A 27,135-nucleotide genomic window follows, 5' to 3' on the forward strand; every position below is an offset into this window, starting at 1 on the left:
AATCTCTCTCTCTCTCTCTATATATATATATGTGTGTGTGTGTATATATATATATATATATATATATATATATATATATATATATATATGTATATATATATATATATATATATGTGTATATATATATATATATATGTGTATATATATATATATATATATATATATATATATATATATATATGCGCTCCCCCTAAATGTCATCCGTGTTTTGCTCAATGAACAAAAATAATGTGGGGCAGGCACTAGAGAAAGAAATATAGGACAGACTTTATATTTTATCATATTTTCTCTACCCATTTTAAAAAAGAAATCTAAAAGTAAAAGATTTCTCTTATTAGTTCTGCGATTTAAAAAAAAAAGTGTGGCATCTTTTTTTTCTTATTTTTAGAATGTATTTTTTACCGATATACACTACATGGTCATATGATATATACCAAATAAATTAATCATCTAGCAAGTCAATAATATTTTTAGGTAAATTGATACACCATCCAGAATATGATGTTCAACAACACACAGTACGCGTCGAAATGATTCGCACTTAGCAAATTAGACAAAGATAAGAAACTGTATACTGATGAACACTATGTTTTATAAATTGTGTATCAATTTACTTAGAGTTATGTACTGATCTAATAGATAACTAATTTTCTTGATGTATATCATATTGCTATGTAGTGCATACTGATGAAAAACATATGCTAGAAACTACGCATCAATTTACTTATAAATGTATATTGAAGTACTACTAGGTGTGGACCAAAAAAAGCTTGTTGTATGTATCAAGAAGTCAATAAATGCATATCATCCGACTATGTAGTGTGTACTAAAAAATTTGATATTCTGAAAACTATATATCAATTTATTTGAAGATGTATATTGTGTTACTAGACGATTAACTTGGAAAGTGTGTATCACTTAATCGTATACTGTCTATTAGTAAATACCATATTCTGGAAACTATATAATGATTTATTTAGAAATGTATATTGACTTACTAGATGATTAATTTGTTTGTTGTGTATCATCTGGTTATATAATATATATCGGTAAAAAATATATTTTAAAAATAAGAGAGAAAAAAAGAAAGCCATGCTTTTTTTTATAATTATGGGATGTAAACCGTGTTGATAAAAAAAATGTTTGACGTTTATGTTTCTTTTCAGGATAGAAACTAAAAATATATAATAAAACAAAAAAAATATATTTCTTTCACCAGTGCCCGGTCCATATGACTTTGCGCCTACTCCAAGAAAGTCCATCTGGCAAGTAACAGACGTCACTACAGACGTCACCCGTGCCGACCGTCCACGTTCTATTTAAGTCGCCGCGGCGACGACGCGGTTCGACCACATCCAGATCCCTTCGATACCTCCTTGCTTTGTTCAATTGTTCCACCGCATTATCGGCAGCAAATGGAGCATCGCCCGCAACATTTCCTTATAGTGGCCTACCCGGCCCAAGGCCACATCAACCCGGCTCTCCATCTCGCCAGGCGCCTCGCCAGCACCACCGGCGCTCATGTCACCTTCTCCACCGCCATCTCCGCTCACCGCCGCATGTTTCCGGCACTGTCGAAACCCGACGAGGAAGTAGAAGACGGCCTCCTCTCCTACATCCCTTTCTCCAATGGCTACGACAATGGTTTCAAAGCCGGCACTGGTACCGAAAACGCCCAGGATTTCGTGTCCAAGTTCAAGCTCGTCGGATCCAGAACTCTCTCCACTATCATCGCAAACCTTGCCGCACGCGACCGCCCCGTGACCTGTATGATCCACACCATGCTCTTCATGTCGTGGGCCGCCGACGTCGCTTATGATCATGGCGTCCCCTCTGTCGTCTACTGGATCCAGCCTGCCGCCGTCTTCGCTATCTACTACCACTATTTTCATGGCTTCGAAGAGCTCATCACCTCCCACAGTCAGGACCCATTATTTACGGTAAACTTTCCGGGACTGCCGCCGTTCCGAATCCGTGACCTCCCAACCTTCACTATCACCAATTCCGACGATCCCTACTATGTGATTCTCCTTGATTTCAGAGAGACCTTTGATATGTTGGACCGGAAACAAAGGAGCTCGAAGCCAAGAATCATGATGAATACCTTCGAGGCATTAGAGGCTGATGCAATCAAGGCAGTCGGTAACGTGGAGCTCATCACCCTAGGGCCGCTCGTACCGTCCCTTCCTTTGCTTGGAATGGATTCAAAAGATAAGGATCTTTTCAAACCGGATGACAAGGGGTACATGGAATGGTTGGACTCGAAGCCGGAGAGGTCGGTGGTGTATGTGTCATTCGGCAGCATCGCGGTGATGAAGAAGCAGCAACTGGAGGAGGTTTTGAGGGGGCTGAGGGAGAGTGGGAGGGCTTACCTGTGGGTGGTGCGGAAGGACGGCAGAGAGGAAGGAGTCGAGCTCGAAGACGAGGAGAACGGGATGGTGGTGGAGTGGTGCTCCCAAGTGAAGGTGCTGTCCCATCCCTCCGTAGGATGCTTCGTGACCCACTGCGGGTGGAATTCGACATTGGAGAGCTTGGTGTGCGGCGTGCCGACTGTAGGGGTGCCGCAGTGGTCGGACCAAGGGACAAATGCGAAGCTCGTGGAGACGTGGGGGACGGGGGTGAGGACCGAGGTCGACAAAGAGGGAATGTTAGAGGGGAGGGAGTTGAGGAGGTGCTTGGAGGTTGTCATGGGAGAAGGGGAGAGAGGGGTGGAGATCAGAAAAAGGGCAGAGATTTGGAAAAACAAAGCACAGGAGGCCATCCGTGAAGGTGGGTCGTCAGATGTGAACCTCAGGGCTTTTTTGGAGCAAATTGCAAGCAACAATTAAGATTTGAGAATGTCATCACAAATGTCCAAATTATTTTGTGTTTCAAGTTTATTTAATCATGTGCCAGAAAGACTTAACTGTATGCAATGTGCCAAGATATATAAAGTGTGTTTCAAGCCTTATTTAATGGTGTGTACTCGGTAAATACTAAATAAATTCTTATCTATGTGATTCTCATATGAAAATTTAATAATTTTTTAAACAATTTTATTATCTAGCTAGAAAATTTGTTAGATAGATAAATAAAAATTGAGAGGGTGCATGTAATCATAAGCAGCATACCATAGACTTCAGCTTTTAGAGATGATTGGCAAAGTAACTGAGGATATTAACTGTGTGCCAAGATATAATAAGTACGTATCAGGCTAGATTAACTATGTCCAAATATTTTATAACTGTATACCAAGCTTACTTAACTGTATACTAGGAAGACTTAAATGTGTGCCAGGCTATATTAACTGTGTTCTAAGCTTACTTAACTATGTGTCAGAAAGACTTATCTGTGTGCCAGGCTATCTAAAGTGTGTTCCAAGCCGGGGAGCACCTCACGAAGAGAGTCAGGTCGCTGCCGGTTTCGAGGAGCACGTGTCCAGATGTGAGGGTTTGGAGTTCCTCTAGCAGTCTCAGAGTCCGTGTGAGAGACATTTACCGCACCCTTCGGAGTGAGCAGCACATAGGGTAGGATTGTGGTTGAATCTCGAGGTCGGTCTCCCCCCACGGGTGGCCATATTTCTCTGGAAGGTGGTTTGGGGCAGGCTGCCAATAAGGTTAGTGCTGTGCGGTGGGGACTGAACATTCATCCTCAGTGCCTAGGGTGCCAGTTGGAGGAGACAGTGGACCACGCCTTATTCCAGTATGTGCGTGCTAGGAGGGTACGGGGGCTCGTTGACATCCCGTTGGATGTGCGGAGCCATTCAGGCCCTTTCTTGCAAGTACTTAGATAGTGGGTCATCGCCCCTCAAACTCGACAAGTGGCCATTGTGGCGGTTTATACAGCTTATTACATCTGTTTGGCCAGGAATGTCTGAACATATGGAGAGAGCAGTCCTTCATCCAGGCTTGTCATGGAGCAGGCCTAAGTTCAAGCGGCAGAGGTCATCGGCATTGGTCCATTGGATGGGCCTTTGATAACTCGGGTTACCTGGGGCTCTATTTCTGCTCTTGTAGCGCCTCAGATGGTATTTTTCACCTAGGAGTTCCGACCCCTGAGTTTTCTTAAGGTCAAAATCGATGGATGCGTGTTTGAAGGTGGCAAGAGTGGTGGTGCATGCTTCATCATCGGGGCCCCAGATTTTCAGGTGATTGCTGCTGGCAGGTGTCAGATCTTTGACACCTCTATTTCGGAGGCGGAGTTGAGAGCGGCGTAGGCTGGCTTAGGGTATACATGGCATGTGCTGTGAGCCAGAGCGGTCCTACTGGAGGGTGGCTCAGCCACGGTAATTGGCTGGATTCAAGAAGATCTGGTGGCGCAGATGGGTGTCACCCCTTACTTCGGGACATCCAGGTCATGGTGAGGAGTGATGTTGAGTTCCAGGTTAGGCACGTTTATAGAGAGGTTACTGAGGCTGCGAACTAGGTGGCCTCGTATGTGGCTGATAACTCTAGGAGTACTCTGTGGGTCGGAGAAAGAGAGTTACCTAGCGCACTCCGTAATATGTTGTCTTTTTTACTTTTTTGGATGTATCCATACTAGAGGTGTATGAGCCATCCGCTATAGCAGAAAAAAAATTCAAATAAGCTCGAGACTTACACTAGTTTAAACATAATTAATTAAATAATAAAACAAATTCAGCTAAAAATGCTGCATGCATACATACAAGACAATGTCCTACTCTCTTAGGAGTTTGGATGCTTAATTACATACTACAATTTGGCCTTCCTCTTTTCCATTGTACACACATACATACATTGCATACATACGTACATTACGTACGCATGTACATAATGCCTTCCCCCTTTTTTTTTGGAATAATGCCTTCCTTTTACCGAGCACAATTTTTGTGAGTAATGCTAGGGGTTCTTCGTCCCCGCGGTAGAATCTCGCATCTCCATATTCCTTATACTTGATTTTTAACAACCTCATATGATCCAATTTTTTAGTTTGCATATATTACAGTATGAGGATTGTCACCAACAATAGTACAATTTAATTTTCTCAATGTAAAAATAATGATATTTGAATAGAAATATAACATCTGACCAAAATCTTAAATATTAATTCTTGGCAGAGGACCAAATTTGGAGCCAAGATCGGGAACTCGGTAAGGTAATTGATCATAATATCATAGATCATAAACCACAAACCTCCATTCCGAAAGTCCTTGATCATAGAACCTATCTATTTCTCTCATGGCAATACGATATATCAGTTCAGTTTATCAAAAGCATGTCTAATTGTTAGGACAACAGCGAATAGATTCAAAGGATATAGGATAAAACTTGGCAGGGGGAAAACAGCTTTCCATTCCCAACTATTTCTTCAAATGATATAAAAAGCAGACTCCTCTGCATAGTAATTCTAAGTACTAACCTCTTGACTGCCAGTGAAAAATCTTCTTGCAGACCACGAAAGAACAGAAATCTATTTGATCTCAGCACCTACTTTGCCTTGCATTCTTCTCGAAAAACCATCATATGTTATATTCTTCATAGATCAGAATGAGAAAGATTTATTCAGTCAATTATATCCTCTGGCAGGCTATAGCCTATATGCTCGTCTGAAAAAGGAAAAACCAGAGCATAGAGAAAGAGACAAAAAGGCACAGTATACCAAAAGGCAATCTCTTGCAGCTAAGCATAAAAATTGCTTCCTACAGCTAAGCAATTTTATTTCCAGAATTAAACAATTCTTAAGATACATTACAAACTTGAATTAGCTGTAGGAAGGAATTTAACACTTAAATCGACTGGGAACAAATTATCACACACATACCAGCAGATCTATGTAATCTGGGTCTAAACAACAACGCATACATCCACAAGGATGACTATCTTTTACCAGCATCTTCTTATCTCATAGTGAGAATGTGTCAGTATTGGGCTTGAGGAATAAGTTCAGTGAACGCTTATCTTCAGCATCTCTTCGACGCTGCCGACAAAGAATAGCAATACTTGAAATCAAAGCAAAATTGGTGGATTGATGTGCTGCAGCAGAAGAAATATATGAACAATATATTTGAAGAAGGGGAGACTCCATCTTATCAACTGCAGGTCATATTGCTGTGGTATCTGAAAACATAGAGAAAATGAGATTAGAAAATCGATGTCTATTGTTGAAGAATTGTGGCTGTGCTTCAGCCATTTTCACCAAGGAATAGAGAGGAAACAGCTTAAGTCTATGGAAAAACGTGAGTTTTTTTCAAGAAAAGTGGTGATCCGCCCAAACCAGAAAAGACAAATATCTGAAGGTTTCCAAATTACTTCACATGCATGCATTTGGATCTCCACAGATAAAGAGTCATGGCAACTAGTAATGGTAGATATGCTTTTTACAGAATTATTGCCTCATTATGACAACCATCTTAGTATTGTAAGCTGACCTAAGCATGCATGTAATGGTCTTGGCAACTTGTGCTGTCAAATATTTAATATGACAGATTAATACCCTCATCCTCATCATTTTTGTGGCTCAACTTCACACCTTGCATCTCTGGAACATATTGATTCAAGAACAATTCAATCATTCTCCAATAACGGTCCCCACCCGAGAGCCATGTGTCCATATGCATGCCACTTGGAAAGTCAACAAATAGACAATGCCGATTATGCTCAACCAATTTCTTATACAGCATCTGCATGTGAGATGGGGGAACCATCTCATCTTGCAACCCGGATAGGAAGAGAACTGGTTGTTTAATCTGCAAAGCAACAAAAAAGATAATCAAATGAGCATAGAAAGCCAGTTTAAGAATGTGCACCAAAAAAAAAGGAGCAAATAAATAAGTTGATGGAAAAATTAGACAGTGACAGCACTTGGGATAGCGGAAATGAATTTATTTGGCTGATGATTGGAAAAAGATTGCATGATATTGACCAACATATAATTTTTTCAGTAAGACAGTTATACGAAATTATATGTTGCACTTTTGCGACATGCATTTGCAATTGTAGAATCAGAATTATGGGTTCAATAATACAAAGCTTTCCCAACATTCAGTATTCAAATATACAGCACTTTCTCTCATCAGTCAAAAAAGCGTAGGTCCGGAGAATGTTCTAAATTCTGTGTCTATATTGTTCATAAGGGTATCTTTAGTTTCTCTTCTTCTTCAAGAAAGTAAAGACTTGGACAAAGCAGCATTTCTGAGATCCACCAATTACATGTTAAAAAAGATGCATCAGCACATATTCTTTTAATTTCTTTTCAGTCTATTAAAGGCATGCAATATTGAAAATATCAATGAATTGGACAAATTGCTGAGAAAGCTGATTACGCATTGGGCTAAATGTATGAAAATTTATTGAACATGCATCTATAAAATTCAGGAATACCATGAAGAATCAGGATCTAATGAACATCAAAGTCAACAGAGCATGATAAGTATAGTATCTCTCCATACTGTGTGGTATATTTGGAGAGTAGGAAATTTCTAAAATTCAGCAAAATTTTGAAAAGAAAATGACAAGAGGGCATGTCATCCACTGGATCTTCACCTTTAACATGAATACTCACTTGCAGCCATGTCATTGCCTAATAGATCTGCTGACACGACTAAAGAAGACAATGGCTCTTCCATAGACTGATGCCGGACAGAAGGGAAAGAAAAGAAAGAGAGAAGGAGAGAGAAGGGAAGGAGAACTAGGCCTCACACCTAGCCCTACCTCAGGGTTTCACATCGAGGCTAAAAGAAGAGAATCAGAATTTTTATTCATAGCATACCCTATACGATATATTGTTTATATATTTATAAGATCCAGAAAATGCAAAGACCCCCTAAAAAGAAACTAATCTCACAAAAGACCCTCACAATAACGAAATACCAAAATAAGCCCTAAAGGTTATCAAATAACAAAATACCCTAATAAGCCCAAATAAAATAAAATCAATCCAACCATAATGAAACTGGCTGAACCACCCTCCTGTGGTGACTGTAGACCCGAGTGACGGGCGCTCTAGCACTAGTGTCCGCACCAGCTCCCCCGGATAGAAAGAAGTCGACCTAGCACGGCTCGGTGTAGCTTTGGTAATACTCCAACAGGTCCGGATCAATCTGCTATAGCTCCTCGCACGTGATCCAAGTGGATTCGAACTTTGGTCATCCTCGCCAACGAACCAAGAAGCGTTGGATGCCTCCATCTTTAAATGTTTTGAAACAGAATTTGAACTTGTTTTTTTGCCTTTTTATCTTGTCGCAGTTCTGAAGAAGCATTAAGACTTGAAATATCTTTTGCCAGTTCCCCATCTGTTCTGGCATCCCTTTTGACAACTTTCCAGCATTCATTCTTATCATCTAGGTCTAAATCTTCCTTGTTGATATCAACAAAGTTCTTCTCCTTGATGGACTTCAGGTTTTGGATAGCAACTTCATCCATGGGATCAACTAGAAATAGCACTTCAAAATCCTTTTCAAGCAGTTTCCCTAGGAAAGGAGCATTTCTTGCACTCGTCAAATTGTTTGCTGCAATGTAGTAGATATCCTTTTGTTCTAGTTTCGTATTCTCAACATACTCGTCTAAGCTAATTAACTCTTTTTCGCTCTGAGAAGAGAAGAACTGAAGGAGCAGAGCAATGTTCATGATTCAATTGATCTTCTATGCAACCCAATTTCATTAATTTGCCAAAGTTCTCCCAGAACTTCTCATAGTCTTTTTTGTTTTCACTGAGAGAAATGCCCAGTATCATAGATCTATTTTAGATTCAGATTCAAAAACCACTATTTTTCCAATCAGAGCCATCTCTCTCTGTCTCTCATTGAGCTTCTCCTCCATCCTAGAACCCCCACCACCACCCAACCCTAAAGGAAAAGGGGAAAAAAAAGGCAATGAGGCACCTGGGCCACCTTCTCTATTTGAATGCCTCAACCTTTTCAAGAAATTATATAACAATAGTTCAATAGTGATAGATCTAAAAAATCTCATTCTAGAAGAAAGAATGGGTATGTAAAATCATAAGAATAAATTATATTGAAAAAGCATCTCTCCATGTAAACAGGACAAGGCTTGTTATTTACCAATATTGATCTATGATAACAACATCTGACAAGATTATGGTTACGGTTTTTTGCATTATGCCCCTTCAAGTTTTTGGATTCCCATGTATAACCCTCTAATTTGGCATTTTGCATGAACACCCTTTCAAATAAATTACTTTTGAGCCAATGGATGTTCTCCTTCCCCAAGAACTGCATGTGCACATTCCCCCGCATGTGGCTCAAGTGGTGAAGGGTCCCCGTTTGCTACCATTTGGAACCGTCAACCCAACCATGATTCAAGTTATTTGATCATGATTAAAGGTTAACTTTTAGAAATGACAAAACTACCCTCTATCCATAGTTGGAGAAGAGTATTTATGTCATTTTGTCCCCAAAACAGTTAGTTTTAAAGCTAGTCAATGGCAAGGGAATTGATGTAAAAACAAATTATTCAAAAAGGTATTAAGAAAATGCTAATTTACATGGTTGTACGTGCAAAGTCAAAAATGGCAAGGGCAAGCCATGGTGCAACGATAAGGTTGCTCCATTGTAACCTGGTGTCACATGTTCCAAATATGAAAATAATCTATCCACACGCGAGGGCAAGGCCACATGCATCCGACCCTCCCCAGACTCTACATTTGTAAGAGCTTCGTGCACTAGGATGCACTTATACATGCAAAATTAAAATAGTAAAGGTTTAGATACGCCAAAAGAAAACCCCTTACGCTTAAGCATTCTATTTCTTTTAAATTGGACCAGTTCACTCAACCACATGAAAGATGTCCTCTTCTAGAATTCTTCCAAAAGACAAAGTAAAATGCATGCATCGGCACCTTATCTAGAGCGGTTTTGCTAAAACTGAAATCAAACAAAACACCCTTGCGAAGTAAATTTTCCAGAGTATTAAAGGCTCACCTGCCCAATAATATCAATGGTACTCCATGGTGAGCGTACAAGAAAATTTAAGACCTTCAATCCTTTTGATGCACTTCCACCAATGAACCACCTTAAGAACGGTAACATAACTCCAGCCATGTCCAATATAGAGGTGAAAGTATTCTCCAATATAATAGCAGAAACCTGCAGTTTAAAATTATGCACTATAATCACTATGCTAAAAATATTCATGCAGAGGAGTAATAAAGATCAAACTTCTAAACAGCAGGACATTCTAAATAAGGAATTTCAAACAGAATAAATGTCTGAATAAAATGATGGCCAGACTGGTTTGTCCCTAAACTTGAAAAAAGAATCAAGTTCAAACCTAATTTGAGCATTTATAAGGTACCAGATCTCTTAAATTGCATAATGTCAACCATTTACTTTATTACTATAGGAGCTATCAGTCCATGAAGATACCATTTTCTTTCAATAATATAGTGATCAGAACTATATTTCACCTTACATATACTTATTTTATGGAAAAACCATCTAATTCCATTTAGGTGGGCACCAAAAGTCCAACATAAAGAGGAAAAAAAGAAACTATAAGAAAAAAAATCCCAATTTTATTTATTTTCAACCAATATTCAGTAAGTTCTATGTTACTTGGACACTTCATTTTAAGCTATCCGTGAGTGTTGACATTTTGGACACTCGAACACAACACAATACGGCTAGAAACTCCACTTTGAAGTGCCTTGCTGATGCCATACTCTAAACTTAGCACTTTTTTTGGAGCGCCATTTAGGAGAACTCTTAGTTTTAAGTGCTGGGCACTTTAAATTAATTATTTTTTAAATTTAATGTTACCAAGGTCTTGTCGATATTTCAAGCAAAGTGTCCTTATGTTTTAATATAAAATTATCAAGATTACATAGGCACTTTAAGCAAAGCATCACTCCTGTTTTAATATAAAGTAATAACAAATAATATGAACTATGTTCTTAATACAAAGTAATCACAGTTATATAAACACTTTAAGTTAAACATATCATAATTAATTATCAATTTAAGTGTCCCAATATATCTTAAGTAACTTTAAGTGAACCTAGCAAATAACTGAAATAACTTGTAAACACATAATCTATTAGTTTGTTTGTTAGACAGCATCTAATAACTCTCCATCCCCTTTTAAATCTCTCTTTTTTCAATAGGCATCAAAATGCACTATATGTTTGTGTATGCATGCACACTTGGAGGCAACCATGTCCAACTCTTGAGGATTCTTAGAGTGTTAAGTGTCTAGAAAACATTGATAAAATATCCTCTTACTAAAATGAATATCTGTGGTTACAATTTTAGCAATGATACTTGATGATAGAATCTTCATTTAATATCAATAGTACCAATGAATGATTGTCTAAAATTCTAACCTGGATAATGAAAGAAAAGGAAAATTATAAAGATACCACTACATAGGAGAGACGTCAATAGTGGAAGTAGGCTTCCACATAAAGACTATGATACTTATCAGTGCCATTCAAGGAGCTTGTTTGGTTGCCCTGTAACCGTGTTAAAGCTCCACTTCTTATTAGGCAAGCAAGCTTTGCTACTTGGTCATCCATGAGTATGACCAGTAGTCATAACTGAAAACTACCAAAGTTTATCCATTTCAAAGGGCAGCCTCTGAAATGAGCAGATATTGAGCTACAACTTAATCACATTTAAAGTGCCCTACAGCAACTTATTCATCCAGAGTTTGGGGTTTTGCGTCGAACCTAAACTGATTAGGCTTGCTTATCATGATTGTATATGTATGCATTACCATGTAACTCTTAGTTCACATCTAAACTCTTGGTACTACTAATATATCCTTTACTCTTGACTTATATATCCCTAATAATCTGTTTGTTCATAAATATAGCTTATGAAGCTACTTTACACAAGAACAAGGAGTAATATAACGATATTCCAAGCTATTTGTGATATGAGCACTCCAATCAATGAACATATTGTACGCCATTTTTTCAGGAGTTGAATTATCTTTCTTCTTCATGTAAACTTATGGTAGTTCATTTACAATGCTCATGATGAACACCATCTTTCACAGTAACATAATAAGTCAACCCCCTTGCATTGAAATTCACAAATAGGAACTTGATTGGTTAATAAAAGCGAGTTGTGGAACTTGAAGGGGAAGAAATCGAGATTTAACCCATATAATTGGAGAAAACCAAATTTTAAAGTTGTAAATAGACACCCTCACTCAGCCAATTAAAGAGCATGATTATCTATTAGCTGCTAAGGAATCTATTCTTGATGATCCTAAGCAACCATAGTAAAGATTTAAGGAGACAGAGCTTCATTTCAAAAGAAACCTTGATGGGAGGCTGATGTGGGATGAACTTCCAGTGTGCTAATGAGTTGATGAAAACTTGAAGATGATATGTTGAACCGATCCCTATACCAGGCATATTGATATCGTATTAGCACGGTACCGGTATGGGGTCCGGAACCAAGATGGCGAATCTACTACCAGTCGCACAATCCCGTTTTGGTAGTTTTGAAACCATGATATGAACATAATACATTTCTCCTAGGTCATATTTAGCACTTAAACATGTGAAAATTAAGCCAGAATATATGGTATCATTCTAACTGCTCTTGCTCTTTTCCCTAAACCACCCATACCAAATTTCATCAAATCAAGTGTATTAGTTTTGTAACATGAAGATGAAACTATAATTGTCCTTGAATCAACAATATATTTATTTAACTTACACATGCACAAACAAAATCTGTGCCACAGAAGATCTTGAACTTGGGCTTATTTACATAAATGATTATTTAAAGTGAAGGTATTTGCGATTAGGAGGCTTAGGATCAGCCTCACTTTTCCCGGACCACCCCTTTTGAGCTTAGATAGGTTTCAGAATGAATAATCATTGAATGCCAAATGAAGGGAAGAAAAAGATTGCTACGTGTAGGACTTCAGTGAGATGCTATCATGTGTTGGTGTGCACATGAGCATACTATCAATGTGTAGTGAAGTACTTCATCAAGATGCTAATAAAAAGAACAAAAAATCAAAAACCCTAAGCTCAATGATATCATAAGGCACAGTATTCATTCGAAAACAAAAAATGGAGCAGCAAAATTTTATATGTAGATATATTTTTGCATATTAATACGAATATACTTTGTGATCAATAGCTGATCTCAAAAATTCTCCTGTCCACTCTACCCTCTTCCTGCCGCTCTCCAACTTGGGTGAAAGTGCAAATTGTGTGCAACACTGGAGCCGCAGATGATCTTGCAAACTAAAGTGCTGATTGTATAAATTGCAGTGATCAGATGTCAGTAATTAATATATGCAACCTTTGATGAGCACAAACATGAAAAGGTGTCAAGATGTCAGTGATTAATAGATATGGTAGAAATGGAGGAGAGTTTTGCAGAGGGCATAATATATGCTCGATTCAGACAATAAATAGTTGAGGTAAGCCAGGCCATTAAGATATTTGACAAGTGAAATCTTTAGAGTATCTGGAAAACAAAGATAGGAATGCTTCAATTATATTTGGATGGAAAGCAACATGAAATGGAATCAAAAGGCTAAAAAGTAAATGGCTTGAGCAGCCAAGCAAATGGAGTTAACAAGTTCTAGTCCAAAAGGGGAAGAAAATAAAGTCTACAGTCTTCAGATTAATAAAGGCAATGGGCAGATGCAAACAAGAAAATGTTTCTGTGAGAAGACATGCCTTGTCAGGATTGTTTTTTGTAAGAACTGATCCTACAGCACCTCCAAGAGATCTTCCAAAAACAACTATTCTGGATGTATCAATGTCTTTTCTCTGAGCTAGATGATCAAGTGCTGCCTGGTCAAGGCAGGAAAAACAAAAATCACAAGTTAAAACTGAAGCGACCAAGATATCAGTTGAAACTTAAGTTGAAAAGCATATTCGCAAACCTGAGCATCATTTGTAATGCCATGTTGTGAAGGGTAGCCATCACTTGCTCCATATCTGTCAATTGAACAACAAAGTTAGAACATCCATAAAGTTTCTAAACATATGTAAATGCTAAGGATTTTACAAGAGAACCACATAAAAAGCAGTTAATCTTGGAACAAAGGCATACCCTCTATAAGAGAGCATAAACACATTGCAGCGCAGCCTCTGCATCATTATGCGGACAAAATCAAGACGATGAGCAATATCTAGAGCATACAGTAAAGGCCATTTAACATAAGCTAAGCTGGATAGAGTAGAAGACACAAAAAGAGATGCACAATCATTAGGATACTCCCAGCATTTTCTTGGAAGAATAGTATTGTCGGACCTGCAACAACAGGAGCACTGCTATTATAAATTGGGACCATGAAAGAATCAAAGGTTTCTCCAAACCACTATTACAAAAAAAAAAAAAAGGATTCTCCAAAGCAAAATTGCCTTTTCAAATATTCCATAAATTCAAAAGAATAAGAAAATATTGTAGGCATTTGAAACAGTAGTACCCAGATAAGAACTTTGCTACGTATAACTCTAATCCTAGACCAGAGTTCACAACCAACGATCTTTTTTTCGGAGCGATACCCAGGATTTGAACCCTTGACCTCCTCCAAGGGCAAGCCATTAGGGGAAGACGTGCCAACCAACTGAGATTACAGTTGGCATAACAAACGAGCAATTCAAGCCAATTTTCCAAACAAAACGAACAGCATATACCAAAAGAGAACTAAAATCCTAACCGTAGCGCAAGGAACTTGGGAAGGTGGGGGGTGCACCTGGACAGTCGGGGAAGAGCTTAATGAACCAAGCGTGGAGGCGGACGCCGTCGGCGGAGTGGAGCCAGACGTCTTCGTAGGAGAGGCGGAGGCGGGCGGGGGTGATGGGGTAGGACTTGGTGAGGCCCGGGAGCACCGGCACGTACACCAGCTTCTCCTGGAACGCCACCAGCAGCGCCAGCCCGACCACCACCATGGCTCCCACCCCGTACACCAGGGCGCTCAGGAACGATACCATTCCTACGGCTCCGCCTGGTGGTTCCGCCACCCGGGAATTCCTTCGAACGAGTGATGGGCGGCCGCGGGAGATCGGGAGATGGTACTGCGGGCGGGTGGAGGAAGAAAGCAGAGGGGCGGAGGGGCGGAGGGACGGATCGGGTCACCGCCGGTGTCACGAGCCGCGCGTGGGCCGTTGCTTTGTGATGACGTGATCCGAGCCGGAAAGCGGGGCCGGGCAAGTGGTACGAGTGGGAGACGCGTGTCCTGCTTCCTCCAATTGCAGATAAGCCAGCAAACAGCCTCCTACACTGCTCAGTGAGTGACACGTATTTCAATTTAGGTGGGGCCGGAGCTTATTAGAGGAAAATATTGGTTCTCTTTTTGGGTTTGATATAGTGCCAAGTCTTTTTCACCGTAGTTTCAATGCACATAGCCTCTAGGCCAAGTTAACCTCTTGGTTTATTCATCACTTTCTTGTGTTTGGGTCCTTAAAGGATGAGGGCCAGAGTATAGATCTCGAGCTGACTTCTCAAATAAAAGCTCATTTTGATGCAGACTAAAATGTTAGGAACTATCAGATTAAAATGTAATATGAATTATTACTTCAAACTACATAAATAAAAAACTTGAATAATTTGAAACTTTCAACGGATAGGTTAAAGAAGTTGTTATGAACAACTTGACTTAAGCACAAAATTAAATGAGCTAGCTTGACCTTGGTGCAATAATAAAATAAGCCTAGCTAGGGCTAGGCTTGGTTCGGGTTATGATCGGTTCGTTTCTATTCCTAGAAGGAGGTTTTTCATATTTGTTGAGTTCATATGTTGATTATTTGTTTTTAAGGCCAAGGCAAAGATTATATAGCACAAAATAAGTGCAATTATAAATTTACTAATCTCTAAATCCCATGTGAGTTAATTAAATAGGTAAGGAGATTTGATGATTGACCGTCCATGGTCATATTTAATTTATGCTTCAACATGCTGACCAATTGATTTAATTTAACCTATTTGATGGAAATATAGGTTGGCATGGTTTGCTGAGATTGGTGCCAAAATATAGTCTGTTAACAAGGAGAGAGGGAGGTTGGGAATGGAAAGGGGAGGGGGGCAAGAGAGGGGAGAGATGGGTAGAGATGAAGAATAGGGGAGGAGGATTAGGAGAGGGGGAAGAGAGTAGAGGTGATGCTACATGATAGGATCATCAGTTTTAGCATTATGAGTTTGAAGATGAGATAGATATAACTTTACAAGAATATATGTATAAACATTATAAATAAATTTTGTAAGTCAAAATAATTATAAACTATAGAGTTCTAGTACGAGGGTCAGAATCCAAGATTGAAATTAGACCGGACCTCCTATCAAGCCAAGTTTACAAAGCCGCAACTAATTCATGAACCTAATGGATTGGGCTATATAAGTCAAGTTTGAATCGGGCCACGTAGGATAAACAAGAACCAGTTGATTATGCCAACCCTAAATTGCTAGAACCATTTACTAAGTTTACTCAAATCTAAATGCACGTCTAAGGTGAAAAACATCAATTTTTTTATCAATTTATTCAAAAGAATAATTCTTAGAGAAAAAAGATTGTTTCAGCTCATTCTATTAATAACTACAAACATGTTTTATATATTTGATGATAGGACTGTTATTACTTCTTTTTTTTCTTAAAGAAGCATTATAATAGATTTTATGCTAGCATATAAGTTGGGATTGCCATTCAGCAACCTGTATCAATTTTCTTATGAGAATATTTTACCTTGTATATCCACCAATATTGATGTAGATGTAACAAAAAGTAGTTCATTACTGATAATGATTTTGATGATTTGTATAGTTATAGCATCTAGTTGGTATTAGTTGTCAACAAGCATATAGAATGGAATGGTGACTGCTTGGGTCCTAGGACATGTTCAAGACCCCAATCCCCTCAGAATTGGTTGGTCTTGGTTCATATTCCGTGATAACATATCTAATTAAATGAATAGAGCAAAGAAAGTTTTGCAGCCTCAAAAGTTTATGAAAAAATTTAGAAAGACAGTAGAAAAATTAAGCATGCCATGTCATAAAATTTAATTTTAGAATTTCAAATTGATTGAACTCTTCTTAGTAGTTTGTTTTTCAATTAAAATTTTTTTATAGGTATACCACCTCTGTATTTCATTAAAATGACATGGTTTGTAATTACGTAGCCTGAAGAAGGAGGTCTACAGCTTGTTTACATAGCCCTAAAGTAATGGAGGCTAGTGGCGGAGAAAGCATGAGCTTAAGGTGGGTTCTGGTGACAAGTGCTAAAAATGGCCGTGAACCAAAGTCTCTATTAGCTTGAAGGACTACCATGGACTCCCTCTTTCTAATAATCTTATGATAATACTTTAATAGATCTTATATGATAGAATAATAATATGATAATATCATAAAGTAATATAATAGTGTTATATATAATTATAACATAATACAGAAGAACTGGTTAATTTTAAATATTAATTAATTATCTGAATAAAATAATAGTTTATAATTAGATAACTTGGATTTTATATCATATTGTTACGGGGGAACTTAGCCACCATGCCCCACGTGACCGGCACGCGCGCCCAGGAAGACTACGGCAGCCCCTTGATCCAGCAATCCGACCCCGAGTCGGGCATCTTCGGCTCCGCAGCCCGACCCCGAGTCGGCTGCCCCTTGATCCAGCAATCCGACCCCGAGTCGGACATCTTCGTCTCCGCAGCCCGACCCCGAGTCGGCTGCCCCTTGATCCAGCAATCCGACCCCGAGTCGGACATCTTCGTCTCCGCAGCCCGACCCCGAGTCGGTCATCTCTCGACAACGACAGGCTATTCCCCAGAGGCACGCCGCGGCCCTCTGCTCCACTACACCCGGCAACGGTCGTATCCGGCGCTGCTCCACGATCCCCTGTAACAGCCGTACAAAGCGGAGCTCCACTACGCCCTGTCATGGCCGTACCCAGCGCTGCCCCACGACGCCCTGTAACGGCCATGTCAGTGGCAGCTCCATCGTGCTACACGATGACCAACCCCCCAAAAGGACCCCCCAGCCTGGTATATATGCGGCTGGGGGGAGAAGGGGGAGGGTAAGCAAGAACTTCCAGAGCATTCTCCTACTTGCTACTATTATCTTTCCTTCTCCTCCAATCTCCTCTGACTTGATCGTCGGAGGGCCCCCACTACCCCAGTGGTGGTGCGAGGTTTGCTTGCAGGTTTCCCGGTGGAGAGTGGAGCGCAATCAACACCAACCAAGGCAACCCAAACGGAACCCCGTTCACACCGCTGTGCCAATCGTTCTCGGTTTGGACCACCAGCAACAGTTGGCGCTAGAAGGAGGGCCCGAATCTCAGAGCGATCGTAATGGCACGGCGAGGTGGTCGTGGAGCTTCCAATGCCTCCGGTCGCGGGGCCTCTCGCGCCTCCGGCCGGGAGGCCGCTGCGTCTCCAACACATTCTCAGCAACACTCCACCGTTCCACCCCCCATTCAGATGGTCGAAGCCGCTCAGTTCGACCAGTTAGCCCAGCAGGTTCGCACCCTCGCGGAGGCAGTGCAGAACCTGCAGGGTGTGATGTCTCGGGCGCCGCAGCGGGCCCAGGAGCCGCTGCTCCCTGAGCGCTCACCTGTCCTCCTCAACCCGCGCTCCTTCCTCTCCCATGGGGAGGAGCGCCGGCGCGAGGAAGATTCTCGAGCACGGTCCATTCTGCCGGGACCTTCCCATCGGAGCTGCGCGGGGTACGAGAGGCGGGCCCGGGCGCGTTCCCAGACCCCCCAGTCCTCAAGGAACCCGCGCTCCAGTCGGTCCCCCTCTCGGTGCACCTTGTCCCCCACCCATCGGTCGCGCTCCCTGGACCGGCGGGTGGACGATCTCCACCGACAACTCCAGGTCCTGAAGGGCCACTCCAAAGATCCCTTCGCCGACTTGGAGATCTCCTCCCAGCCGGCGCTTGCCTCGAGGATCCTGCGGACCCCGAATCCGCCGGGGTTTAAAATGCCGGCGATCGAGCCCTATGACGGGGCGGCGGACCCGCGGGATCACGTCGAGAGTTTCAGGACCCTTATGCTCCTCCACGGAGCATCAGATCCTCTCCTCTGCAAGGCCTTCCCGGCGACCCTCCGTGGCCCGGCAAGGGCGTGGTTCGCCGGCTTGGAGGCTAGCTCAATCCAGTCCTTCGACCAGTTTACTCGCCTCTTCATCACCCATTTCGCCGTCAGTAGCCGGCGGCGACTGGTCTCCGACTCCCTCTTTGATGTCCGGCAAAACGAGGGAGAAAGCTTGCGGGATTATCTTACCCGCTTCAACAAGGCTACGCTGGAAGTCCGGAACCTGAGCCAGGAAGTGGCTCTTTCAGCCCTGAAGCGTGGCTTCCGAAAGGGCAGACTCACCTTCTCCCCGGACAAACGCCTGCCGCGGAGCTTCCCGGAGCTGTTGTCCCGGGCGAACCAGTATGCGGACGCCGAGGAGGCGGCCGCCCACCGGAGCAAGGAGGCCGCCGAGATCCCTCCAAAGCTCGGGAAGAAAAGGCGAAAAGAGGCACGCCAGAGGAGGAGCCCGACGCCTCAACGTCGGCGCAGAAGCCTGTCGCCGGCGAGGAACCACGGCGCCCTACGCCCTCGTTCTCCTCCCCGACATTTCAACCGGTACACTCCTCTCCTGACTCCCCGGGCCCAGATCCTCATGGAAATCAAGGGGCGGGAGGACCTCCCGGTCCCGAGACAGATGAAGAAGATTCCTGAGAGGAGGCCCTCTCGGGCGTACTGTGAGTACCACCGGGACCACGGCCACGACACCGAAGACTGCTTCCAGCTTCGGGACGAGATCGAGGCTCTCATCCGCCGAGGGCGTCTCGGTCGATATGTGAATGACCGACGTCCCCCCACAGACCCGCGTCCGGCCGGTCCGGCCCCTCAGGAGCCTCGGGAGCAGAATCGACCCGTCGCGGGCGTGATCCACACTATCACTGGGGGCTGCTCACGGCCCGAGAGGAACGCAGGGGGCTCGACTGAAGCGTCAGGGGCAGCCGTCGCAAAGAGGCAGAGGGTCGGTAATGTAATCACTTTTTGTGATGAAGATGTAAAGGGGGTTCAGACCCCCCACGATGACGCCATGGTGATCTCCCTCACTATGGCAAACTATGATGTAAGGCGTGTTCTTGTGGATAGTGGAAGCTCAGCTGATATTTTGTTTTACGAGGCCTTCCAAAAGATGAGCTTGTCCAGACAATTGTTGCACAAAACATCCACCCCCCTCATAGGATTCACTGGTGACGCTATCTCGGCCGAAGGTGTCGTTGAGCTGCCTGTGACTGCGGGCGTTGCACCCGCAGAAGCCACGGTGCGGCTCGGGTTCTTGGTCGTCCGTGTTCCCTCGGCCTACAACGCTATCCTCGGACGACCCGGACTGAACGCCCTTCGCGCGGTGGTCTCTACGTACCACTTGCTCATGCGGTTCCCCACGGCGGCCGGGATTGGAGAGGTCCGAGGTGACCAACCGACCGCAAGGCAATGTTTCCTAGCAACTCTCAAAGGAAAGAAGCCCGTAGAAGCCTTAAGCGTCGAGTCCCTCGACGCCAGAGACGAGGTGGCCTTGCGGCACGGGGAGCCGGCCGAGGGTGTGATCGAAGTTCCCCTCAAGGAAGGTCGCCCGGACAGGACGATCCGGGTCGGCGCCAATCTCGACCTGGGAGCTCGGGCCCGGTTGGTGGAATTCCTCCGAGCCAATGTCGATGTGTTTGCCTGGTCGGCGGCCGATGTACCTGGGATCGACCCGGAGGTCATTTCTCACGCCCTCAACGTCGACCCGACCCACCGACCGGTAAAACAGAAGAAGAGACACTGTGCCCCGGATCGAATCCGAGTGGTCGACCAGGAGGTAGACAAACTCTTGGAGGCAGGATTCATAAGGGAGGTCAGCTACCCCGAATGGCTGGCAAATGTCGTACTTGTCCGGAAGGCGAGCGGAAAGTGGAGGATGTGCGTCGACTACACCGACCTGAACAAGGCATGCCCCAAGGATAGCTTTCCGCTTCCGCGGATAGACCAACTGGTCGACGCGACTTCCGGATATCAGCTGCTGTCTTTCATGGACGCCTTCTCCGGCTACAACCAGATAATGATGGCTCCACAGGACGAGGAGAAAACTGCCTTTATAACAGACCGGGGGCTGTACTGTTACAAGGTAATGCCCTTCGGTCTGAAGAATGCTGGCGCCACTTACCAGCGCCTCGTCAACAAAATCTTCAAAGAACAAATCGGCCGGAACATGGAGGTGTACATGGACGATATGCTGGTGAAGAGCCGCCATGCAGACCAGCACATCGCGGATCTGGAGGAGACTTTCGCCACCTTGCGGAAGTTTCACATGAAGCTGAACCCAGCGAAGTGCGCCTTTGGCGCTTCGGCCGGGAGGTTCCTCGGTTTCATTGTCAACCAGCGGGGGATCGAAGCCAACCCGGACAAAATCAAGGCCATCCAAGATATGTCCCCTCCGACCAAAGTGAAGGAGGTTCAGGAGCTCGCTGGGAGGGTCGCCGCGCTCGGACGATTTGTGGCAAAATCGGCCGAACGCTGCCAACCTTTCTTCAAGGTGTTGAAACGCCCGAAAGACTTCCTCTGGACGGCCGAATGTCAAGCAGCATTCGACCAGCTCAAGGAATACTTGGCGTCTCCTCCCCTGCTGTCCAAGCCGCAAGAAGGGGAGATGCTCTACCTCTATCTGGCGGTCTCCCCAACCGCAGTCAGTGCGGTACTGGTTCGGGAAGAGGCAAAGCTCCAGAAGCCTGTGTACTACATCAGCCGGGTCCTACGGGATGCCGAGACGCGGTATACGAAGGCTGAAAAGATCGCCTTCGCGCTGCTGACCGCGACCAGGAGGCTTCGCCCCTATTTCCAGGCCCATTCTGTCACCCTCTTGACCGATCAACCGCTGCGGCAGATCCTCAGCAATCCAGAGAATGCGGGACGGCTGGTGAAGTGGGCAGTAGAACTTGGTGAGTTCGACATCCGCTACCAGCCCCGACCCGCCATCAAGGCCCAGGCGCTCGCGGATTTCCTCGCTGAGTGCACGGTGCAGGAGGCGGAACCTAGGTCGCCGGAAACACCCAGCCTCGACCTCCCGATTTGGACGCTTCACATCGATGGGTCGTCGAACCCCGAAGGTGGAGGGGCCGGGCTGGTCCTTACCAGTCCTGATGGAGTGATGGCCGAGTACGCCTTGAGGTTCGGATTTCCAGTGACCAACAACGAGGCGGAGTACGAGGCCCTAGTCACGGGGCTCAAACTCATCAAGGAGCTCGGCATCCGGCGCCTGAAGGTCTTCACCGACTCCCAGCTGGTGGTTGGGCAGGTCCGTGGGGAGTTCGAGGCCCGGAACCCGACCATGCAGAATTACGTCCGGAAGGTGCAAGCACTCATTCCCGACCTCGGCAGTGTCGACATCCAGCAGGTCCCGAGAAGTGAAAATGCCAGGGCCGACAGGTTGTCCCGCTTAGTGGGCGCAGACGCGCACAACTTGTCGAGGGCGATCTACCTGGAGACCCTGGATGCCCCGAGCATCGGCGAGGCTGAAGCGGTGATGGCGATTGATCCGGAGCCGTCTTGGATGGACCCGCTTGTCGCCTACCTCGCCGAAGGGATCCTCCGTGAAGATGAAGATCAAGCTCGGCGACTTGTTATGAAGTCCGCCCACTACGTACTCTATGAAGGGAGGCTGTATCGGACCTCGTTCACTGCCCCCCTCTTAAAGTGCCTCCGCCCCTCGGAAGCGGCCTACGTCCTCGGCGAAGTCCACGAAGGCGTTTGCGGATCACACTTGGGGGCTAGGTCCTTGGCGCACAAGATCATGAGGCAAGGCTATTATTGGCCTACCTTGTTGGAGGACTCAAAGGATCATGTACGGAAATGTGACGCCTGCCAGCGCCACGCCAACGTCCAGAGAGTCCCTTCTGTGCCCTTGGCACCAATCACTGCACCCTGGCCCTTCGCCCAGTGGGGAATGGATATCCTCGGACCATTCTCCGTCGCTCCAGCTCAGCAGAAATTTTTGATTGTTGCAATCGACTACTTCACCAAGTGGGTGGAGGCAGAGCCGCTGGCCACTATCACAGAGGCGCAAGTCCGGAAGTTCGTGAAGAAGAACATCATTGTCCGATTTGGGGTACCTCGGGTCCTCATCTCGGATAATGGTCGACAGTTCGACAACAAGCATTTCCGTGACTTCTGCGAGGAGTTTGGGATCGAGCATCGGTTCACATCTGTGTCGCATCCCCAAACCAACGGCGAGGCCGAGGTCACAAATCGGATAATCCTCCAAGGAATCAAAGCGCGAATCGGTCGGACGGGGCAAGCTTGGGTCGAAGAACTCGAGAATGTCCTTTGGGCGTATCGGACCACGCATCGGACCCCTACCGGGGAGACGCCTTTCAGCCTAACCTATGGCACGGAAGCCGTTGTCCCCGTGGAGCTCGGACTCCCCTCACCTCGGGTGGCCGCGCACCGACCCGAGGCCAATTCGGAGCAACTCCGAGGGAACCTGGATCTCTTGGAAGAAGCAAGGAAAATGGCGCAGGTTCGGATGGCGATGTATCAGCGGAGGGTGGCCCGATATTACAACTCTAAGGTCCGACCGAAGCTTTTCAGAATCGGAGATCTGGTGCTAAGGCGAGCTAAAGCATCTCAACCCGCGGAAGGTGGGAAGCTAGCGCCAAATTGGGAAGGCCCGTATAGGGTTCGCTGGGTAAACCGACCTGGCTCCTACCAGTTGGAGGCCCTAGATGGTCGAGAAATTCCAAGGAGCTGGAATTCCGCTAACCTGCGGATGTATTACCAGTAGAACAACAATGCCAGAAAGACAGTTCAAAAATGTACAACACTTTTCATTTCAATAATTTCTGGTTACAATGGCGTGCTCGTGTGATTACAAGGAATTCCCAGAGGGGAATTAGGGTGTAAAGAAAGTAAAGAAGAGGTGGAGACTCCGAGGAGCTGAAGATCTGGGATCCCGAAACCTCCATCCGAAGCGGCTGCAATCCCGCCGGAAGTGGGTGCTTCCAACCGGAGGCACCATCGGCGTCTCACGAAGAAGACGAAGAGCCGGCGCGGATGAAGAAGAAGTGGACGAAGGAGAAGTCCACACTGCTCCTACCCAGAGGCGCCATCCACGCCTCACGAAAAAGACGAGGAGCCGCCGCAGACGAAGCTCCCGCTGCCTCCAGGGGAACGCCACCTCCAAGGGATATTCCGGTCCTCCCCAGTGTTAGGAGAGAGAAGGAATACAAGGGAGAAGAGCATATGGAGGCGCGGTCCCGGATCAAGCGCCTGGTGCGGAGCTCAATCGGGAGGCCGAACTTCAAGGAGGGGAGACGTGATCCCGGATGAAACGCCTAGAGCGGAGTTCCGCCGGGGAGAACCTCCTTGTTGATCCCAGATGAAACGGCTAGTTGGCGGAAGTCGCGAAGGGCGCGCCTCCCGTTCCTTCGATAGGGGTCTCTCAACCATGGGCCGGAGAGGAGGCCCACGATCCATGGCAACCTGAATAGCTCCGGCTTGGCAGGCTCCATCGCACCTGCACCTATATTTATAGCCAAACTGCGGCCCCCCGGTCGTTCTGCTACGGGTGGCTCCAATAAATGCGGGCGCATTGAATCCGGAGCCGATCCGGCTCTCGAGGCGTATCTTCCCGCGATTTCCTAAGCGTTATTCTCCTTAATCGCATTCTTTGTGCAGGACACTCCGGGTGGCCTGTACCCCTAGGTCCACATATCTCCGCTCGTGCCCAGGCCGCATCCGCCTCGAAGAACGCGCGTATCGCGGCCGCTTAACTGACACTCCTCGCAAGCAGCAACTGGCGATCCGATTTCCCAGGTAACCCCTCAATTAGCATTTAATGCCCATCTGGTGTTCCCCAGGCGACGCTTGGAGAGGAGGAGAAACACGATCGCAGCTGGCCACGGAGAAATCCCGTCGGGCGGCAAGCGACAGGCGCACGACCAGCGAACGGAATTTCCCGAGGCTCGGCCCTCGGATGCCAGGCTAACCCGATGATCATCCCGGGAGCAGACTAGCCTGAAGCCCCGACCGGTCGCCTCGGCTTGCGCCAGCCTTGGCCGACCAACGAGCGAAATTTTCCGAGGCTCGGCCCTCGGATGCCAGGCTAACCCGATGATCATCCCGGGAGCAGACTAGCCTGAAGCCCCGACCGGTCGCCTCGGCTTGCGCCAGCCTTGGCCGACCAACGAGCGGAATTTCCCGAGGCTCGGCCCTCGGATGCCAGGCTAACCCGATGATCATCCCGGGAGCAGACTAGCCTGAAGCCCCGACCGGTCGCCTCGGCTTGCGCCAGCCTTGGCCGACCAACGAGCGGAATTTCCCGAGGCTCGGCCATCGGATGCCAGGCTAACCCGATGGTCATCCCGGGAGCAGACTAGCCTGAAGCCCCGACCGGTCGCCTCGGCTTGCGCCAGCCTTGGCCGACCAACGAGCGGAATTTTCCGAGGCTCGGCCCTCGGATGCCAGGCTAACCCGATGATCATCCCGGGAGCAGACTAGCCTGAAGCCCCGACCGGTCGCCTCGGCTTGCGCCAGCCTTGGCCGACCAACGAGCGGAATTTCCTGAGGCCTGACAACCCTCGGATGCCAGGCTAACCCGATGGTCATCCCGGGAGCAGACTAGCCTGAAGCCCCGACCGGTCGCCTCGGCTTGCGCCAGCCTTGGCCGACCAACGAGCGGAATCTCCCGAGGCTCGGCCCTCGGATGCCAGGCTAACCCGATGATCATCCCGGGAGCAGACTAGCCTGAAGCCCCGACCGGTCGCCTCGGCTTGCGCCAGCCTTGGCCGACCAACGAGCGGAATTTCCTGAGGCCTAACCCTCGGACGCCTGGCTTAGCGCCGGAAGAATTCCCTGAGGCCTAACCCTCGGATGCCTGGCTTAGCGCCGGAAGAAGTTCCTGAGGCCTAACCCTCGGATGCCTGGCTTAGCGCCGGAAGAAGTTCCTGAGGCCTAACCCTCGGATGCCTGGCTTAGCGCCGGAAGAAGTTCCTGAGGCCTAACCCTCGGATGCCTGGCCTAGCGCCAGAAGAATTTCAAGAGTCGAGAGTCAGCGAGACGCTACCAAGAGTTAAAAAGAAGAAGGACGGAAGTGAAATGAAGAAACTCTATTTGCATTAACTTTCATTGTTTCAGGGCCGAGACCCATACAACTTGGCAAAACGCCAACACACAAAGAAAAGAACGAAAGTACAGAAGGTCAGCTTGGGGGAACCCCCGGGTCGGGAACGCCGGCCACGTCCGCAGGGGGTAGGGAGACGGTTGGAGAAGCAGCAGGCAATGGCGCCGGAGGGGAGTCGAGAAGGGAGATCCCACTCAGGTCAATTTCGGGGTACTTAGCCGACACCCTTGCCAGCCCTTCCTCGAAGCCTAAGACAAAGGAGTCGGACCCCGCGTCCGACATGTCACGGACGAACTCGTCAGACTGACGATAGGCCTGTACCGCCTCCGACATATCACGGGTGAACTCGGCGGACTGACGATAAGCCTGTACCGCCTGACGCCCGATCTCCGCACTCTTCTCGGCCAGCGCCGCCTCTGCCCGCTCCATAATCTGAGCCTTCGCCTCCAAGACCTTCGCCACAATCCGGTCGTCCGCCTCGGAGGAGATCCTCAGCAGATCAGCCTGAGCCTCCTTGTGTTTCGCCTCGGCAGCAATGCGAGCAGCCTCAGCCTCCTCCAGGCGCGACTGAAGCTCCTGGTCGCTCGCGCGGGACTTCTCCAAGGCCGACTCCAATTCGCCCAGCTTGGCTTTAAGAGACCGGGTTCGGTTGCGGGCGTTGTCGGCTGACCGCTGGGCCTTCTCCCACCTCTCCCGGTAGTCGGCAGCCTTCCGGGACTGCTTCTCGGCCCGCTCCTCCGCCTTCTTGATCTCGCCCTCGAGACCCGAGGCAACCTTGAGTTGCTCCTGAGCCTCCAACAGTTGCTTCTCGAGGGTGACGAAGCCGAGTGCCTGCTCTTCGGCCACCTGGAGCCTCATCTCGAGGTCCCTGGTCGTCCTCCCCGCCGCAGCCTGACCTCCCTCCTCTACGGCCTTCAGTTGGCTCTCGGCCCTCGCCAGAAGCCTCGCCTGTTCCCCGTAGCACTCCTCCAGGCGGATCATGTACTAGGCGAGCTAAGAGATAGGAAAAACGAGGGCGTCAGGCGGGGATCAACAGAGCCTATAAATGATGAAAGCGACCAAAAGAACACTCACCGACATGAGACAGACGCAGCTGGCAGCCCCAAT

At 46.4% G+C, this 27,135-nt stretch overlaps 2 protein-coding genes across 5 annotated transcripts; one reads left to right on the forward strand and one right to left on the reverse strand.

Moving 5' to 3' along the window:
- Window positions 1-1,333: 1,333 nt before the first annotated feature.
- LOC103708642 (phloretin 4'-O-glucosyltransferase-like) lies at window positions 1,334-3,021 on the forward strand. The gene has a single exon (XM_008793665.5). The coding sequence runs from the start codon at window positions 1,416-1,418 to the stop codon at window positions 2,826-2,828; it is 1,413 nt and encodes a 470-aa protein (XP_008791887.3). The 5' UTR covers window positions 1,334-1,415; the 3' UTR covers window positions 2,829-3,021.
- Window positions 3,022-5,595: 2,574 nt separating this feature from the next.
- On the reverse strand, window positions 5,596-15,039 carry LOC103708641 (alpha/beta hydrolase domain-containing protein WAV2-like). Of its 4 annotated transcripts, none has more exons than XM_026805243.4 (8): window positions 14,631-15,039; window positions 14,150-14,185; window positions 13,985-14,063; window positions 13,815-13,869; window positions 13,606-13,722; window positions 9,878-10,042; window positions 6,469-6,685; window positions 5,596-6,056 (listed from the first exon to the last, which is right to left on the reverse strand). In XM_026805243.4, exons 1-8 carry the CDS (start codon window positions 14,866-14,868, stop codon window positions 6,040-6,042), a joined length of 924 nt encoding a protein of 307 aa, XP_026661044.3. In that variant the 5' UTR covers window positions 14,869-15,039; the 3' UTR covers window positions 5,596-6,039. The 4 variants fall into 4 exon arrangements, with proteins under 4 accessions (XP_026661044.3, XP_026661043.3, XP_008791885.3 ...); XM_026805242.4 differs by having other exon boundaries at window positions 6,433-6,685; window positions 14,631-15,038; XM_008793663.6 differs by having other exon boundaries at window positions 6,368-6,685; window positions 14,631-15,038.
- Between the last annotated feature and the right edge of the window lie 12,096 nt (window positions 15,040-27,135).

Source organism: Phoenix dactylifera, chromosome 5 (assembly GCF_051530095.1).
Source record: "Phoenix dactylifera cultivar Ajwa chromosome 5, Ajwa_hap1_PhDact_Kaust_v1.1, whole genome shotgun sequence".
Lineage (NCBI taxonomy): Eukaryota > Viridiplantae > Streptophyta > Magnoliopsida > Arecales > Arecaceae > Phoenix > Phoenix dactylifera.

Bases quoted from the DNA above. Each gene is read 5' to 3' on its own strand.
- LOC103708642 (XM_008793665.5), top strand. From the start codon at position 1,416: ATGGAGCATCGCCCGCAACATTTCCTTATAGTGGCCTACCCGGCCCAA.
- LOC103708641 (XM_008793663.6), bottom strand. From the start codon at position 14,868: ATGGTATCGTTCCTGAGCGCCCTGGTGTACGGGGTGGGAGCCATGGTG. The intron at 10,043-13,605 runs GCATGTCTTCTC...TTTAAACTGCAG, and splicing joins CAAAAAACAATCCTGACAAG to GTTTCTGCTATTATATTGGA. The intron at 6,686-9,877 runs GTGAGCCTTTAA...GTTGCTTTGCAG, and splicing joins CCATTGATATTATTGGGCAG to ATTAAACAACCAGTTCTCTT.